The following is a 19,668-nucleotide window of genomic DNA, read 5'->3' as shown; positions in this document are numbered from 1 at the left end:
CAGAGGACACATGGGAGAGCCTAAGTGGGAAGTCAGAAACCAGACACAGGCTGCAGGGCTTGAGCAGATAGAGATCCTCCAGGGGCAGGGTTCTTATGAGCGCGTGTATTTTGCCCACCCACAGCTCTACGACAAACGCGTGTCCTCATTTCAGTTATACTCCAGGAAAAGTGAAATACGCAACCTTGGGATAAGGAACAAGTGTGCCATCAAAGCTATAGGATGAAAATGCTATAGGATTGGAGAGATAGCTTCTTACTTAGAAGAGCAGTGGGAAGGCTAATGCAATAGAGGAGAAATTCCTAACCCCAACCCACTTCCCTTTTGTTTCTTTCGCATACATTGAATTACAAATAAGATTTCATTTGAAGAAAAGCCAAAATTGCATTTTAAAAAAAAGGTTTGAAACCCACCCCCATCTTTAAATGGTACAGAGCATTTCACCAAAAAGTTTGTTGAATTGATTATTCAGCATTCAGTACAATAGCCCAAGTCCCCTGATTCCCAATCATTTATTTCTCTAAATGAGCTCTAATCCTTTTACCTGGATCCACTCAACCCTGCTCACATTAGAATCACCTGGAGTGCTTTTAAAGACAACAGATATAAAACTCCTATCAAAGGCCAGGTGAAACCAAAATCTCGGGCTGAAGACTGGATATCAGTGTCTTAAAAGTTCCACAGTTGGACTGAGAGGTATTTAAGGATCCCAAAACCCTGAGAATCTGTCATTAACTTTTGTGAAAATACTAATGGTGTCTAATATAATTTATAACATACTTTACAAGTAGACAGTGGGTCACTCTTTGCAGATGACATGATACTATACATAGAGAATCCTAAAGATGCTACCAGAAAACTACTAGAGCTAATCAATGAATTTGGTAAAGTAGCAGGATACAAAATTAATGCACAGAAATCTCTTGCATTCCTATACATTAATGATGAAAAATCTGAAAGTGAAATTAAGGAAACACTCCCATTTACCATTGCAATAAAAAGAATAAAATACCTAGGGATAAACCTACCTAAGGAGACAAAAAACCTGTATGCAGAAAACTATAAGACACTGATGAAAGAAATTAAGATGATAGCAACAGATGGAGAGATATACCATGTTCTTGGGTTGGAAGCATCAACATTGTGAAAATGACTATACTACTCAAAGCAATCTACAGATTCAATGCAATCCCTGTCTAACAACCAATGGCATTTTTCACAGAGCTAGAAGCAGAAATTTCACAATTTGTATGGAAACACAAAAGACCCCGAATAGCCAGGCAATCTTGAGAAAGCAAACCGGAACTGGAGGAATCAGGCTCCCTGATGTCAGACTATACTACAAAGCTACAGTAATCAAGGCAGTATAGTACTGGCACAGAAATATAGATCAGTGGAACAGGATAGAAAGCCCAGAGATAAACCCAGGCACCTATGGTCACCTTATCTTTGACAAAGGAGGCAAGAATATACAATGGAGAAAAGACAGTCTCTTCATTAAATGGTGCTGGGAAAACTGGACAGCTACATGTAAAAGAATGAAATTAGAACACTCCCTAACACAATACACAAAAATAAACTCAAAATGGATTAAAGACCTAAATGTAAAGCCAGACACTATCAAACTCTTAGAGGAAAACATAGGCAGAACACTCTATGACATAAATCACAGCAAGATCCTTTTTGACCCACCTCCTAGAGAAATGGAAATAAAAACAAAAATAAGCAAATGGGACCTAATGAAACTTCAAAGCTTTTGCACAGGAAAGAAAAGCATAAACAAGACCAAAAGACAACCCTCAGAATGGGAGAAAATATTTGCAAATGAAGCAACTGACAAAGGATTAATCTCCCAAATATATAAGCAGCTCATGCAGCTCAATATCAAAAAAACAAACAACCCACTCCAAAAATGGGTGGAAGACCTAAATAGACATTTCTAAAGAAGATATACAGATTGCCAACAAACACATGAAAGGATACTCAACATCACCAATCATTAGAGAAATGCAAATCAAAACTACAATGAGGTATCACCTCACACCAGTCAGAATGGCCATCATCAAAAAAGTCTACAAACAATAAATGCTGGAGAGAGTGTGGAGAAAAGGGAACCCTCTTGCACTGTTGGTGGGAATGTAAATTGATGCAGCCACTGTGGAGAATAGTATGGAGGTTCCTTAAAAAAAAACAAAAATAGAACTACCATGTGACCCAGCAATCCCACTCCTGGGCATATACCCTGAGAAAACTATAATTCAAAAAGAGTCATGTACCACAGTGTTCTTTGCAGCTCTGTTTACAATAGCCAGGACATGGAAACAACCTAAGTGTACATTGACAGATGAATGGATAAAGAAGATGTGGCACGTGTATACAATGGAATATTACTCAACCATAAAAAGAAACGAAATTGAGTTATTTATAGTGAGGCGGATGGACCTAGAGTCTGTCATACAGAGTGAAGCAAGTCAAAAAGAGAAAAACAAATACCGTATGCTAACACATATATATGGAATCTTAAAAAAAAATGGTTCTGATGAACCTAGGGGCAGGACAGGAATAAAGGTACAGACTTAGAGAATGGACTTGAGGACATGGGGTGGGGGAAGGGTAAGCTGGGAGGAAGTGAGAGAGTAGCATTGACATATATACACTACCAAATGTAAAATAGCTAGCTAGTAGGAAGCAGCTGCATAGCACAGGGAGATCAGCTTGGTGCTTTGTGACCGTCTATAGGGGTGGGATAGGGAGGGTGGGAGGGAGGCACAAGAGGGAGGGGACACAGGGATATATGTATACATATAGCTAATTCACTTTGTTATGCAGCAGAAACTAACACAACATTGTAAAGCAATTATACTCCAATGAAGATGTAAAAACTAAAAGAGAGAGACCTGTGGTTTACAAGAAAAGCCTGTGGAAAAACAACACGTTTTGCTTTATTGTTTTTCTTACAAAACAAATTCATTTGTTTAATTGGGGGTCGGGGGTTGGAGTTGCAGAGACTATACTTGGCCAAAACTGAAATCTGTGATCTTTTCCATTCAAGAAAGTTAACTGAAGCTGACATGACTTCTGGGAAGTGCATTGCAGCTAACATCTGGGCATGCTCCATGCCAAAGTGTTATCATGAGAAACTGGTCCACCAGGAATGGAATTTGAATCCAAAAGATTGAGTAAAAAAAAAAGAAAAAAGTTATCTGGACTGTATCACCTTTTCTGGAATGAACAAACTTAAAATTTTTATAGCATAACTCTTTCTCTAGTGGGATGCTGTGTCACAATTGGCAGTTACTTGTTCTTCCTAACACAACTCTATTCTATTTCACAGGGCTTCATCCCAGTGTTTTAAAACCTTATAAGTGACAGTACATTTTAGAACTACCATCCCAGACCCCTGCAGAGTGCTAAACACACCTCTGGTACTCTGAAAAATGTTCGTGGTTATAGTATAATATATCCTTAGGTACCAGTGCGGTGCAGAAAGCCTTCTGTCCAAATGCAAATCTTATTTTATGTAACCATTGCTTCAATTTATTTATGTCTTTTATCTGTCATCTTGCTTTTCTTCTTGGTCTTGAAAAATTAAGATTCTATATCCAGAAATGCTTTAGGAATGCTTACTATGCTGTAAAAGGCAAAGGAGCTATGTATCTTTATGATTGACATTTGTGTAATCTTAAAACACCATTGACCCCAGATCTTTTTGTTTTCCATGGGTGAGCACTTGTCAAAGGCAGTAAAAAGATTAAGGTACACATCTCACAGGATGAACGTAAATAAATTATAAATATTTCCTATTCCCTCTCCTCCTGAAATCTGAAAATCATACTTCTTGTTATTTAAGTCATTGATTAAAATGGTGAAAAGAGCAGAACTTCATAGCAGACCACTTGACACTTCCTTTTCGGATAGTGTCAATCTACTTAGCAAATGTGATGGGAAAGGTAATTTGGAATCTAATCACAGAATGCCTAGAATGTCATGTTATGAGTTTAGATTAATGTTATTCTCTAGTCACTAAGAAGCATGCAATAGCATTCTCTAGAACAGGGCAGTGACCTGCTTGTGTTTCAGAAACTTAACAGCAGTGTAGAAGATGTTCAGGAGGTTTGAGAGGTTAGAGGAACAGAAGACGCTTAATAGGCTAGTGTAGCAGGTGAGTGTTGATGAGAGTACTTAAGGAGAGATCCACAAAGTTATCTATAGCATGGTTTGCTTTTAGCAAGGGAGACAAACCAAATGCCTATGGAGGCCAAACAAATAAGGCAAATGAATTAATAAAGCAGGCCAAAGGAAGAGACTGTCTAATGAGGGCAGCCCGTCAGCCTCAGCAGTTGTCACCATGCAGGAATGCAGGAATATTTTTACCACGTCTTTCAGTTTTTCAAAAGAAGTTAGAAATTTAGCTTTTATGTAGAATCTTTTCATTTTTAAATGTTGGCTTAATTTTTTTAAAAGGCTTTTGACAGCCAAAAAAGAAACACATCTGCAGCCAGATGTAGCTAATAGGAGGCTGACTTTACAACCTATAGCTTTTAGCTTCTTCTGGTTGTGAATTCTTGAGTGTAGTAGGGAAAGGGCTAAGGATAGGAATTTAAAAACTTTTGATGAGATATAGCCTGATAACATAATTGAGAAAAGAATGTAAAATGCAAAACTTATGACTCTCTTTGTGGATAATGGAAGCAAAGATTTTATTAAAACTTGTCCCTAAAAAGCACTTTATACATAGATTATTCTTCTAGTTTAATTTTGCTTAGGTAGCACTGTTTCCTTCTTATTAGTCAGCATTGTTAGCATTTTTGAGTAATCATAGATTTGATGGAGACTTGTGGAGGAGTTGCTGAATTACGGAAGAAGTTATTACAGCAGAAAATAAATTATGTGGTGCTATAAATACTTAACTCAGTGACTCAGCAAATTCCCTTTATGTCCAAAGGGAAACGTTTTGTACCTAACTCATGAAGTCTGTTTTTAATTTCTGCAGCCTTGCAGTTGTCCCCGTTTGTCACTGATAGATTTTTCTGTGGTAAGAGAGGCATAAAGATAAAGAGAGACCACTTTCAGAGGGAGATTAAGTACTGGGGAAATGAAAGCAGGGAGAACGCTCAGTCATAGGACTGCTTCAGTACTGACGGCAGGGGATTACCAGGAAGAAGTCAGAGAACCAGCTGGAATGACCGTGAGAAATTAAATAGTTTTATTATACTCTTGGGTGACATTTCTAGCTAATAAAATTAGAATGAATATTGTAATGTTAGAAGCAAACCACTGGAAAACATGTAATTAACTTTTTAAAAATTCAACAAGCATTCTGTATATCCCCAATACTCATATTTAAGATACTTTAACCAGACATTTGAGTTGATTCCAAGATGTGCCAGAGATGGCTTTAAGAGAGAGATGATATGTACACAAAAGTTTTTAATTATTTGTGTTTAATTAATAGTTTAATGCTTAGTTTTTAAAACCTAATAAATTTTGGCCTATTAATAAATATTTATTATCATTTCTTAATGACCATGTGAAGATAGGAACAATATAGGAACTGATTTCACATAATACATTTTCTTATAAAACAGTAGGGTATTACTTCTTAAAAAAAAAAAAAAACCCTCTGTACCTTGATCATTTTTGTTGTAATACAAATACTAATACTCTTTATTGCTATTACATTGTACTACATTGGCAGCTAAAATCTGTCAGTAGTTGTTCTATCTTATATAATTCTGAGAGAGGTTTTAAGATGGCATTTTAGCACATTCTTGAGCAAAAATAGTCCTAGATGTAAATAGAATGAAATAATTGTTAGAGAAGTATAAACAAAGTTCTATATAAGATAATGTCTTAGTCTGCTCAGATTGCCACAATAAAATACCATAGACTGGGTGGTTTAAACAACAGGATTTTATTTTCTCACAGTTCTGGAGGCTGGAAATCCAAGGTCAAGGTTCCAGCCAATTTGATTTCTGGTTAAGGACTCTGTGGCTTGAATCCACCTCTTGCTCTGTCCTCATAGGGCCTTACCTCATGCATGTGTGGGGAGTAGAGAGGGAGGGGGAGAGAGATAGAGAGCTCTCTGGTATCTCTTCTTATAAGGGCACTAATCCTATCAGATTAGGGCCCCATCCTTATGACCTCATTTAACCTTAGTTCCTTCAAATACAACCACACTGGGGAGTTAGGTCTTCAACATATGAAGTTTAGGGAGGCACGAACAGTCCTAACAGATAGGAAATAGAGAAGGAGTAACCAGGAAAAGCATTTTGAAAGAGACCTTTGAATAGGCCTTTGGAGAATGAATAGGATTTTAACCATTAGAGATTGGAAGGAGAGATTCCAAGTGGCAGAAATAGTTTAACCAATGTCATGGCAATGGGAAAGCAAAGAATATGTTCAGCACATAGAGCATTCAGCTCCTTCACCTGCAGGATGACATCTACATAAGTGAATAGTACTCAGGAAGTCCAGAAAGAGAGGATGTGGCCAAATTATTTAGTATCTTATAAAACATCATTTCCTGGTTTCAATACTGCTCTAAGTAGCTGTGTGACCTTGATTATGTCACTTTACTTCTGTGTGTCTTAACATCCCCATGTGTCAATGAAAAAATTCAACTATCTCTGAGGTTTCTTTTAACTTAGGGAGTCTATACTTCAAAAAAAAAATAAGTGATTTAAGTTTAACACATGTTATGTGTTTGTGTGTGCCTGTGTACTTTCACATTTGTGCTCTCACACCAGCAGATATGCATACTTCTGCAAGTGTTTGATGATAGGCATAAAAACCTACTGTCACTTAGGTATGTTGAACTTGAACTCCTCCCACCTCTCCATGAATTAGGAACGTTTCTCTGCATATTCCAAGGACCCAAACTGGACCTCCCAGGGAGAACTGACCAGGCAAACTGGGGAGATAGATGATTTCCCCAGCCTTGTTCCATGCCCTTTTCCAACTTCATTGGCCCTCTTATTTTCTCCTGCATCAGGCTTCCAGTTTCCTAATGACTGCTTTTTCTACCCTGCTAAGGAAACTTAATCTCAAAGCCTTTTTCGTATTCATTGGTAGGCAACTGGCTAAAGGTATCCCCAAACCTTCAGGGATATTTGCCTTTTAGTAGGAACTAGACCTTAAACTATAAGAAAGAAACATGAACAGTAAAATTTTAGACATTAATAAATGGACATAAAAGCTGGGAATTGGGGTGCATAGGTGGATTTTTCTGGTGTTCCTAAAATCCTTAGAAGTGGGAAATGATCCCTTGGAGCTTAAAAACCATCCCCTAGAAGAGTTTAGTATAGCTTTACAGCTATTTTATTCTTAGCCTGGACCTGTCTTAGTTATTTTTAGCCAGATAATACTGTTATTTACTTATTTTTTAGAATTCTGGGTATAGTTGTGGAATTACCATGCAAACACTTAGGTAACTTTGACCTGATCTTTATGATTCAGTGGATAATTCTTCTTGGGAAACAGTACTAGATCAACAGCTTGTTCATCATTCTAGAGGCTCAGTTTTAATGAATCTTTCCAAAATAAATAAGGAACAGTAGAACTGAAATTGAAGAAGAGCTGTTTTCCTCAAAAACAAGGGCGTATTTCTTTTCAAGAAATAACCTTTTCCCCCACTATATATAGTCAACTCATAATACTGAGTTTTTCTTCTCAAAAATAGGTTGGTCTGCCTCTATCAGATACACATCCAAGTCAAAAAGGTGTTGTCTTTATAATGAACTTAGGTGACTCATCTGAGAATATTCTATCGGTCAGAAGCACTTCAATGTCCAGCCCTAGTACTCACTGCTCTGTGGCCTCCACTTTGCGTGGGCACCAGCTTCATGACTCATACCGGCTGTCCATCACTTGTTCTCTGAAGACCACAGTTTCAAAATATAACCCTTAGAAAACAGTTGCCGTTACTTCACCTGCAATTGAGTGTATTATGGATGCAGCCTACAATTTGAGTCTTTATTTGGTCATTGACAAGAGTCTTAAGTTTTTGAGTCAAAATTTCAATAAAATACATAAATTTAGGAGCCAAGATGTTGATTTTGTTGTTTGTAAGGATGCTTTCAGGACTTACTTTGCTCTTTATAATTCTAACAAAATAATTTAACGGTGTGTGTGTCTTTGTGTGTCTAGAAAAGTTGAGTAGATGGAAACTAAGGAAGGAGAAGATGTACCTCAAAATTGTAATCTAACAGTACTGTGATTTCTGCTTTCATCTAGTAAGAAGTAGAAAATAGTGTAAGGAAGAAGTTCATTTTTCTTAAGATTATTTACTTGGTAATAAAACTCAAGTTAAAAATCACTTGAAATCAAAGCTTTCTGATTGTGTTTTCTCTCTAGATTCTTTGTTATCAGAACAGTCTCTAAGACAGTGATAACATTATCCAAATTTAATCAGAGGATTTAAATTCTAAAGTTTAATCACATAAGAAAATAAATGTGCTTTTCCGTGGGATACATCTTTGTCTTTTTTATCCTAATATAGTAGTGAACTGTTAACATGCAGGACATCTAGAGCTGGATGACTGTTGCCAGGTTTCTAGGTGTCTGGACTGCCCAGCTGCCTCTGTATATCCCTAAAACTGCTTACTGTTCCTCTACCCAGGCAGGCGCTTATATTTTCCGGAGATAACCATGACTTCCCACATGGGCTTTCGGCTGTTGCACATGACCTAGTACAACTATGCCTAATGCAACTATGTTGCACATGACCTAGTACAACCTTGGCATAGTTGTACTATTTACTAAATACATATTAACTGCCAGGTACTATGCTAAGTGTTTTCCGTATCGAATCTTCCCACCTCCCTGGGGCAGAGCTAAGCTGACATGAAATTAGCACGGACGGTACACCATAATTTTCTTAGTTTTGCTTTCATAATATACCTTCTGAATTACCAAGGCTGTGGTGAATGACTACTACCATTCATGATTGTGAGCTCATTTTTTTCTTTTTTTATTGTGGTAGAACACACATAACATAAAATATACCATCTTCACTGCTTTTAAGTGTAGAGTTCAGTGACATAAAATACATTCACATTGCTGTGCAGCTATCACCACCATCCATCCCCATAATTCTTTTCATCTTGTAAAACTGAAACTCCATACCTATTAAACAATATCATTCCCCATTCACTTCTCCCCCTATCCCCTGGTAACCACCATTTCATTTTCAGTCTTTATGACTTTGACTACTCTAAGTGCATCACATACGTGGGATCACACAGTATTTGTCTCTCTGTGACTGGCTTACTTCACTTAGCATGATGTCCTCAGGGTTCATCCATGTTATAGCATATTACAGAATTTCCCTTTTAAGACTGAATAATTGTATGTATATACCATGTTTTGCTTATCTATTCATCAGTCGAAGGACACTTGGGTTGCTTTGACATTTTAACTATTGTGAATAATAGTAATGCTGCTATGAACATACCTGCACAGATATCTTTTTAAGGCTCTGCTTTCAATTCCTTTGAAGTAGAACTGCTGGATCATATGGTAATTCTACTTTTAATTTTTTAAGGAATTAATCATACTGTTTCCCACAGCAGCTATACCATTTTACATTCCCACCAACAGTGTACAAGGGTTCCCCTTTCTCCACATCCTCACCAACACGTGTTATTTTCTGATTTTTTTTTGAGTAGCCATCCTAGTGGGTGTAAGGTGGTATCTCATTGTAGTTTTGACTTGCATTTCCCTAATAATTAGTGATGTTAAGCATCTTTTCATGTGCATATTGGCTATTTGTATATCTTCTTTGGAGAAATGTCTATTTCAATCCTTTACCCATTTTTAATCAAGTTGTTCTGTTGTTGTTGTTGAGTTTTAGAAGTTCTATATATATTTTGGATATTAATCCCTTATCAGATATATGATTTGCAAATATTTTCTCCCATTGTGTGGGTTGCCTTCTTGCTCTGTGGATTGTGTCTCGATGCACAAAATTTTTAATTTCATGAAGTCCAACTTGTCTTTTTTCTTTTGATACCTGCGCCTTTAATGTCATATCTAAGAAATCATTGCCAAATCCAATGTCATCATATTTATATACGACACTAATCCAAATCTCTTTAGACCTGTGTAGCACACTGTAAAAATTGCTTTTTAGTGATTACTTCAGGTCACTGAAAAGACTCTCCAAGCCCTAGAAAGGTGGTTTTCCTTTCATCTCTGATAAAGTGAAATCCAAGAATCATTAGTATCACCAAAGCTATTTTTAGACTAGCTAATCTATAATTTTTATCTAGGAACAATATTCAGTTCCATCAGCGGAGGAATGAGTTACTTTAGAACATGTGCTATTTTGGGTAAATGTATAGCATCTTTGCCTTTGTCACTCCATCTCTGCAATCTGCCAAGACAGTAGGGCTTGGGCTTTGGAACCAATGGTTGTCAGTGCCTCTTCCACCCTCACTTGTTAAACTGTTGCATTGTTCCAAATGTCAGTTCTCTCACTCTGGATCTATTTGCTTAGATCAAATTCCTCTGTGCTCCAGGAGGAATTTTGTACATACTAATGAACAAAGAGAAAGAAACAGTATAGATCATCTACTCTGAGCAGTATAAGTCAAGGGAATGGCCTCTTGTAAATTAGATTTCAGTTAATGGGTATCTTTATAGAAGTGTATCCTCGGGCTTCCCTGGTGGTACAATGGTTAAGAATCCGCCTGCCAGTGCAGGGGACACAGGTTCGAGCCCTGGTCTGGGAAGATCCCACATGCCGTGGAGCAACTAAGCCTGTGCGCCACAACTACTGAGCCTGCGCTCTAGAGCCTGCGAGCCACAACTGCTGAAGCCCACGTGCCTAGAGCCCATGCTCTGCAACAAGAGAAGCCACTGCAATGAGAAACCCACGCACCGCAACAAAGAGTAGCCCTCGCTCACCACAACCAGAGAAAGCCCGCACGTAGCAACAAAGACCCAATGCAGCCAAAATTAAATGAATGAATGAATGAATTTTTAATAAAAAGAAATGTATCCTTAAGACAGAGATTGCGTAATAGATTGAGGCCAAATCACAAAATTTTAATATCCAGCAAAACTTTACAATATCCTGATTAATTTTTTTCTAATTAACCTAGGATTAAAACTGTAAACATTTTGGGGAATTCCCTGGAGGTCCAGTGGTTAGGACTCCATGCTTTCACTGCCAAGGGCCCGTGTTCAATCCCTGGTTGGGGAACTAAGATCCGACAAGCCATGTAGCATGGCCAAAAAAAAAAACCTTAAACATTTCATTTCAAACCACATAGTTGAAAATCTTATTTTGGACTACTTTCCTGCCTTGATAATATAGTAAAATAAGCACAATTGGCCAAACTTTTTATTTCAGCGTTTTTTAGAACTTTGGGTTTATCATTTGAAATACAATTCTTACCTAGGAACAGAGATTTTGTAGGCAAAATTTCAATAGCCTGCTGAATCTTAGCTGAGCCTAAAACATGCCCTGCAAGGTTTGGAGTTTGAATTTGTCATTTTTCTGAAATCTCTCAAGTACTAGGGATAAATACTATACCTGTGGTTGCTAGAGAGTAAAAACTCTACATGACATAATAGAGATTTATTTCCAGACCACTCAAGGGCCCACATATTTTGTAAGAACAAAATTCTGAGATAATGGAAGACCTTTAACACTTGCTTCTAGGTCATTATAATAGAAGTTGACCCATCCACTAACTTAGTCTAAACATATTTCTTTTCCGTGTCTCAATTTACATATTTGTAAAAACAGGTTTCAAAAGAATATTCTCTGAGAAGTAACTAATAAAAATTATTTTCTATTGGGGCTTCCCTGGTGGCGCAGTGGTTGAGAGTCCGCCTGCCGATGCAGGGGACACGGGTTCATGCCCCGGTCCGGGAAGATCCCACATGCCGCAGAGCGGCTGGGCCCGTGAGCCATGGCCGCTGAGCCTGCGCGTCCGGAACCTGTGCTCTGCAATGGGAGAAGCCACAACAGTGAGAGGCCCACGTACCGCAAAAAAAAAAAAAAATTACGGAAAGACAACCAGATTTGCCTCTTACAATCGTATCTCCATGAAATATTCTTGCCAGACAATCAAGCCTGAATCTGATCACGCTTCTAGATCCAACTACCAATTTGCAGGAAATGCAGAGGACAAAAGAATAGGTCACGTGAGACCATTGGGACGCAGTCAGCAGCCACTAGACGGTTGGAAGTTCTGTTGGACAAATAATCCAGTTTCTTCAAAAAACAGATTGCAAGTGGTGGGAAAAAAAGAGAGGCAGACAGACAGGTGGTAAAGAAATCTGTAGATTAAAACCAACCTCAGAGATATATAAACTAATGTAATATATGGACCTTATTTGGGTCCTTCCTGAGTCAAACAAACTGTAAAAAAAAAAAATAAAAATAAAAAACAAGGAAAAAGACAAACTTTTTAACATTTATAAGATAAATTAAAAATTTAAACACTGACTAGATATTTTATATTAAAGAATTATTGTTAATTTTTTCAAATAGTAGATCTGTAAAAAGTCTATGTGAAATAATTTCTCATTAGAAAAATAACCAATGTACAATAACCCAAAAATGTTTATTGGTACAGATAACAATGGGAATATTTCTTAGGCTCCTCTCAAGTAGTTCCAGGAACTATATTAAATAGTACTGAAGCTAATAATCGAAGTTGACAGTTGACATGAACCATTGTTTATAATAGCTAAAAGGTAGAAACAATACAAATATCCATTAACAGGAACAAGGAAATGCTATATATTCATACAGTGGAATTTCACACAATAGTTAAATTGTGATTAAGAAATTAAATTCTTAGCTAAACTACCTAGGTTTGAATCCCAGCTCTGCTCCACCATTTCCTGGCAATATTCTCTTGGACAAATTACTTAACTTCTCTGTGCCTCAGTTTCTTCCCCTTTAAAACAAGGGTAATAATAGTACTTACCTCAGTGGATCATAAGATTGCTATAAATACTAAGTAAGTTGACAAATGTATATAGTGAGAGATCAGTACAAGTTAGTTATAATAGCAATAATTATTATTACCTTAATAAGTCTAGCAACATAATACGTGAAAAGCCAAGTGGCAGAATAAAACACAATATGGTACCATTTATATAAAGTTTAAAAACCTACCAAAAAGAGGCAGGGATTTAGATCCAGTTTTGTGTTTTTAGGAATACGAGACCCAGGCAAAGGACTTGACAACAAGCTAGTATTAGATTTCTACTAAATTCTGGACCACAAAGGAAAGAAATTGATTCATCCTCTCTTCTCTCAATATTTACTAAGCAGCTTCATACAGAGAATCATTAGAAGGATACATAGTTTAAGGACTTCAACCCTGTCATTCCAGCTACTGACACTGGCACATCAAATGAATACTGGGCAATGCTTGTGAATGAATATACTTCTTGTGTAGAAATTTTGTGCCTGGATCTTCTAAGCAGCCCAGGAGAGATTTAGACCATTACGTATTTGAGGTTACTTGCACTCTTCAGTATCAGGTAGTAGAACAGGAAAAACTATGGTAGATTCTCACATTACCTCCGTTTAACTAATTTGATTACTCACCTTTCTGTAAACCCCACTGACTAATGAACACAGTATTCGTTGTTGTAGGCCACTGTCTTTCTGTCCCTTCTGAGTTGTTTGTTTACAAAGAGCTAGGTGTTTTGTCCCAATTAATTATATAGTTTAATTAAATATTACATAAATCAATGAAATATAAGATGTATACTTTGAAAAGCATTAATAAGGAATAAAATGCAATATAATCCTATATATTCTTTATGGATATAAACAGGTATAAAAACATAAATAGGAATGAAAAATACCTGATTCAGGATCATTGTTGCCTCTAGGATAGGAGAGAAATGGGATCAACAGAGGTACACAGTAGGCTTCAACCAGATCCATAATGTTGTATGTCCTTTGTTTTAAAAAAATGCACAAAGCAAATATGTTTAAGATGTGGTTAAGAGTTGATAAATATAGGTTTTGAATACACATTTTCCCCATTCCTGTCTCCCTTTTGTTTGTCTCTCAAGACTAAGCATTTCACCAAAGTTCATCAGAAAATACTCAGAAGTTAATTCTTTTTTTGTTTTTTTCAACATCTTTATTGGAGTATAATTGCTTTACAATTGTGTGTTAGTTTCTGCTTTATAACAAAGTGAATCAGTTATACATATGTTCCCATATCTCTTCCCTCTTGCGTCTCCCTCCCTCTCACCCTCCCTTTCCCACCCCTCTAGGTGGTCACAAAGCACCGAGTGATCTCCCTGTGCTATGCGGCTGCTTCCCACTAGCTATCTATTTTACATTTGGTAGTGTATATATATGTCCATGTTAATTCTTCAAGTGACTTAATATGTGGACTTCACAGGCCAGTGTAGAATCATAAAAGGGCTGGCTGGCACCATCCCTGAACTGTGCCGTAGGGTACACTTGTATTCCAGTGTCCAGAACTGGATAGGAAATACCCAGCAATTTAAACAGTGAATCTTTGTATTCTAATTATTCTTTTTAAGAACACTACATATTTATGGAATCACTCCTCCCAGGAGCTTTTTCTCCTGAAATCTGGCTTCCCTCTGAACTCCCTAACTGAAGCCTTGGGGCTGGAGAGCAAACGTATCTAGCCAGACAGTCCTTAGATAGGCCTCTCATACTGATATCTTAACCTTCCCTTGACCAACTCGTCTCTGAGATGACTTGTATCCATTTACTTGGATTTGAATCTGGCCTGCTGGTTAATGAGCCCCGTGAAGTTTATTCTCCATATCTTGTCCCATGCTGGGTTTCCTTTGAATGCTTTGTGGAAAATGAATGGTGTTCTTAATCTAGTACCTTCAGAGCTATTTTTTCTAGATAAGGAAGGAAGTCAACACATTCTTAAACATCTCATAAAATTGCATGGCAAAATATCACTTGTTTATTTAGGATAAAATCATAAGAATTATTATGAAATGTAAATAAATATTATTGCGAAAATTGAAGAGGAAAAAAAGATGCCATTTGACAACAGTATTACCACCACCCTCAAACCTTCATTGTGGATTAAGTCTCATCTGTGTACAAAATAAAAGGTCATAACGCTGGCATATGGGCCAATTCGAGAAACCATCTTGGGAAAGTCTTTTTTTTCAAACCAAAAAAGTGATCAGAATCATGAGATAGTTTTATCTACAGGTGCTTATTTTCTTTGTTTACTAAAACTACTATTAACACTATCATAGAACATAATGAATCTGAACCCCTAAGCAGTATCATTGCCTCTTTCTCTAGATAATTATAGTTTTGTTTTGTGAAATATCTTAGTTTTTGTATCTTACAGAAATGACATAGAATAATGGAAAACCTTATCTCTGTTCCCTTTTCTTCTACCCATCTTGCTGTGTGACCTTGGGCAAATCCATTTGCTTTATGGGGTCTCTCAAATGTACAGTGAGGGCATGCAGTATTCACCTTCCACCCAACTTTCTAGCCCAGTCAGAATGCATGGCTCCATTTTTGCAATTCTTATTTAAAAAGCCTTATATGGATGGAATCTAGGCAGAATAAGGTGCTACTGCCCTCTGCTGGCCCTAAGAACACACCTACCCACCAGTGCAGTGGATCTGCCCATCTGAACAGCAAGGAACTCAGTGCCCCTTGCTTGCACTTGAGAAGACATAGCAGGAAACCACAAAGAAAGGAAGCACATTTCATATTTGGAAAAATAATAATATTTAAAGTATTGGGGAATTAATGATTTCTTATGCATGTATCAGATGCCATCACCATTTGTGACTGACTTGCCACCAAAAAGTGCTTATCCTATAATCTCTTCACCTTGCTGTCGTTCTCACCTAGTAAACAAGCTGTGGGTTCTGACCCTTTGGGCCACTGTCACTGTTACACCATTTTTCTGCCTTGGAACACATTCAGTCCACTTTTGTTCAAAAGATTTAGGGAAGTTTTTACATATTCACTTGTAGTTTGTGAATAAACAGGTAGATAATAACTGGTATGTGCCAAGGAAAGTGAATATGCAGCATCAGTGAGAAAACTGCTGAAAGAGAGAGACAGGGCTTCATTAGACTCTCAGATTCCTACAGTGCTCTGTCAAGTTGTAATAAGAGATTTATAATTAATTATAACTTTCTGTTTTGTTGATGATCCTAAAAGGACCACATGTGAGAAACTGATAAGGATTTGTTAAGAGCTCAGTTTTTCTGAGCTCATCTATATTAATACAATTTCAGAACTCCAAAATTTTAGAATCTGTTGTTACATTGTGTTTGTAAGAAATGGTGCTGCCTCTGGCTATACTCAAGGGAAAGGCAGTTGAGAATTATGCTTTTACCTTGTTTAAATTTTATGCCTTTAAAATCTCTTTCACAATAGGCCTATGCACTGCCACTGAGGTCATTGTTATTTCTTAGAGTGGTTGGGGCAAAAATAAACCCAGTTCAACCCACATCTCAGGTGTCCTCAAGTAGAGTATAGAAGGAGTATGTGACTCACAGTATCTGTGGCTCACAGAACCACACACATTTTGTCCTTGATTCCCATAGGTGGAGAGTAGCTGTGTCTTAAATGAGCAGTCTTTGCACAGCTTCCCCTTGGGGATCTCCTGATAGGTGCTTCATGGTCAGTTCCAGCTTATAGCCCTTAAAAGAGTTATGGACGATCATCCCAACAGCAGTGCATAGGCCTATCTTGAAAGGGACTTACATATGGGATGCAGAAGTACACAGACTCTACTAGGCAAAATCACAGCCACCCCACTTCCAACTATATAAGTACTACATTTCATGGTATACATGGTGCCTATTCCAGCTGTAGGTTTAGTCTGTTCTTAATCAAGAAGGAAATTAATTAGCATGTACTGAGCATATGATTTTTACCAGGAATCTTATACATTTGTTATGCATCCCTAAGAAATGAACCAACTTTTTGCTACATAACTGCTATGTATATAACCTTAATAGTGATCTTCAGTGTCCAACATTTTAGAAGAGAATTCGCTTATTGAATTACTTCAAAATAAAACTTACATTATCAAAAACTTTACTGATAGAAAACAAATTAACTCAATTCTAAAGAATAAAATGGAACAAAAATTATCTGTCTATTGAAAGTATTATCAGGTATTTGCTGAGAAATAATGGATTTAAAATTTTTTGAAACATCTTTAACTTTTAGAGGTGAAAGAAACAGCTATGGAAAGGTGACTCAAATCATTTACTGAAGTTTGGCAACTAAGTTGTCTGTAAAATTTAAAACGCAGCATTAATTAAAATCATATCAGAGGTTTCAAGGCAGAATACTACTTTGGGAAACAAAATCCTAAAGTGAAGGAAAAAAAACAGATAGTTGTGCTAAACAGTATTTAATTTATTTATGATTTGCTTTCAGTTTCTTTGCAAGATAATTTGCTATAGCAAAAAGAGCAGGGACTTTGGAAACAAACAAACTTTGGGCTTGAAACCTAGTTCCACCACTTATGTAATTGCTATATGGCCTTGGGCAATCACTTAAACCTTGAATTTCTGTTTTCTCTTCTTTAAATTGGCAATAATAATGTGCATCTTAACGAGATTTTTAGTATAAATGAGATGCATAAAGATTTATGAAGAGCCTCAAGTGACTGCAGAGTTAGTTTTCTTTCCCTCTGTTGTTAATCACAGAGTAGGGTTTACTCTTACTTAGAAGCCCAGCAGGAAGTTCTGGAAAGGAAGGTTTGGTTTGAGATTACCTTCTCACATCCAGACCTGGTTACCAGAAAATGCCCCAGAAGCCTGGGACAGTCATCTATGGATTTTGTGAGCCAGACAGCAGCCTCGGTAGGGAGGTAAATGGCTGGAGTGAGCAGGAGGGAGGGTGCAATTCCTCTTGAGTCCCAGATTCATAATATGCCCTCATTCTGTGTGCAAGGCGAAGCTGTAGGCTCACTCGCATTTCAATTAGTGTCCCCCTAACCCCACCAAAATGTCCTCTATTACCAAGTAGAAGAAATTTTGAATTATCTGGAGTTTTATATTTAGGTTGTCATGAATTTTATTATATGTCCTAATTGTAATAAGAGCTACCAACTCTACAGTGCTTGCTGTGTGCACAGTACAGTGTTTAGGTACTTTTCATATATTCTCTAATTCATATAATTCCTTTGATTTTTAGCTGTTGCTAAAATGTCCATTTTAATAGATAAAGTGACAGAGACCCTGAAGGATTTGATAGCAAGCCCAAAGTTGCCAGTTAAAAATATGTAAGTTGATGATTGCTAAGCTTGCACTGCCATAAGATATTGTTTAGATAAATCCTTTTATCACATTCATGATTATCTGCGGCCCCTGTAACCTTCTGAACTGTCATGACTCTGTCAGCCCCATGGTGATGTATATTGTGTGTTCTCACAGAAACTGGCCCCTGGAGTCAGCCAGTTTGCTTACACCTGTGTACAGGACCACCCCATTTGGACGAATCAGCAATTTTGGGAGACAACCTTTTACAATGCGGTGCAGGAACAGGTTCGATCCCTGTATCTCTCAGCCAAGGAAGACAATCATGCCCCACATCTGAAGCAAAAGGTAAGATAAAGAAAGGTATTTGTGTGGGGCTGTGGTCCTGGCTTCAAGGAAAGCTTACTCAGGTGTTCCCAGGGCCAAAGGAAATCTAGCCACTTCCTACCAGTGTATTTGGGGTTTACTTTAGGAAGCCCTCTGGTGAGCATCTTTCTCCTGTTGATTTCTGACATTTTTTTTCCATAATAACTTCTTACTACAGTTCTGTAGCACTAGAATTGTTTTATTGTATTTTAATAAATAAGAATTCGCTGGAAACAACTATAGGAAGTTGAACAGAAAGAATAACCCTAAAATACCTAGGCAGATGTCTTTATGCAATTAACTTCTTGAAGAAATGTCAAATTAAAGTCAGTTGACTCCTAAATAAATGCTCAAAAGTATGCCAGCAATAAATCTAGGTCTTCTTTTAGGAGTATTCTATATGTTTCCATATATTTTTATCACCATAAAATAAATTTAAGGAAACTATCAAGAAAATAGTTTAAAATAAAGAATATTGGTTTTAATTTGAAAGGGCAGTTTAAATTTTTCTGAAATTTTGAAATGTCATACACTAGCTGTCTGGTCTTAGGCAATTCACTTTACCTTTCTGTGCCTTATTTCTACATTGGTAAAATCAATAGATTAGATTATTGTAAGACTTTAATGTCTAATACAAGTAAAGGACATTGAAGAGTTCCTGGCACATACTAAATAATAACTGTTAGAAATTACTGTCCTCATTAATTGAACTTAAAGCAGCACTAAGGGCTGATTATCAGTATTGGTTCACTTTAAGAGTAATTTTTTTTAAAGTTTTTTTTAATTGATTTTTTTATTGAAATATAATTGAAGAGTAATTTTTAATCCTACATGCTGGGCTAATACATTGCTGCTGATCCTTTCCTCCATTTTAAATTTGCCTTATATTACATGAGATAAATGAACCTCTATAGCTAACTGAAACTACCTAGTAGTCCCATATTTCTATGACCTCAAGTAATTTTAAACATATTATTGATCTATTATTGAGTATGATAAGAACAGAAACTTAAATAACAAATAGCACTATATGACATCAATCTGGTATTGCAAATTATTGTTGTACAATTA

General features: G+C 36.9%; 1 protein-coding gene across 2 annotated transcripts in view; it reads left to right on the top strand.

Moving 5' to 3' along the window:
• Nucleotides 1-19,668, top strand: part of SBF2 (SET binding factor 2) — a 453,477-nt gene that overhangs the window by 362,582 nt on the left and 71,227 nt on the right. For both annotated transcript variants that reach the window (XM_060018483.1, XM_060018482.1), the window contains exon 18: nt 18,409-18,579. In XM_060018483.1, the coding sequence (XP_059874466.1) occupies nt 18,409-18,579 (171 nt within the window). The remainder of the gene's footprint in view (nt 1-18,408; nt 18,580-19,668) is intronic.

The sequence above is a fragment of the Delphinus delphis genome, chromosome 8, assembly GCF_949987515.2.
Source record: "Delphinus delphis chromosome 8, mDelDel1.2, whole genome shotgun sequence".
In the NCBI taxonomy this organism is placed as follows: Eukaryota; Metazoa; Chordata; class Mammalia; order Artiodactyla; family Delphinidae; genus Delphinus; species Delphinus delphis.
This window is presented reverse-complemented; position numbering and strand designations above follow the sequence as displayed.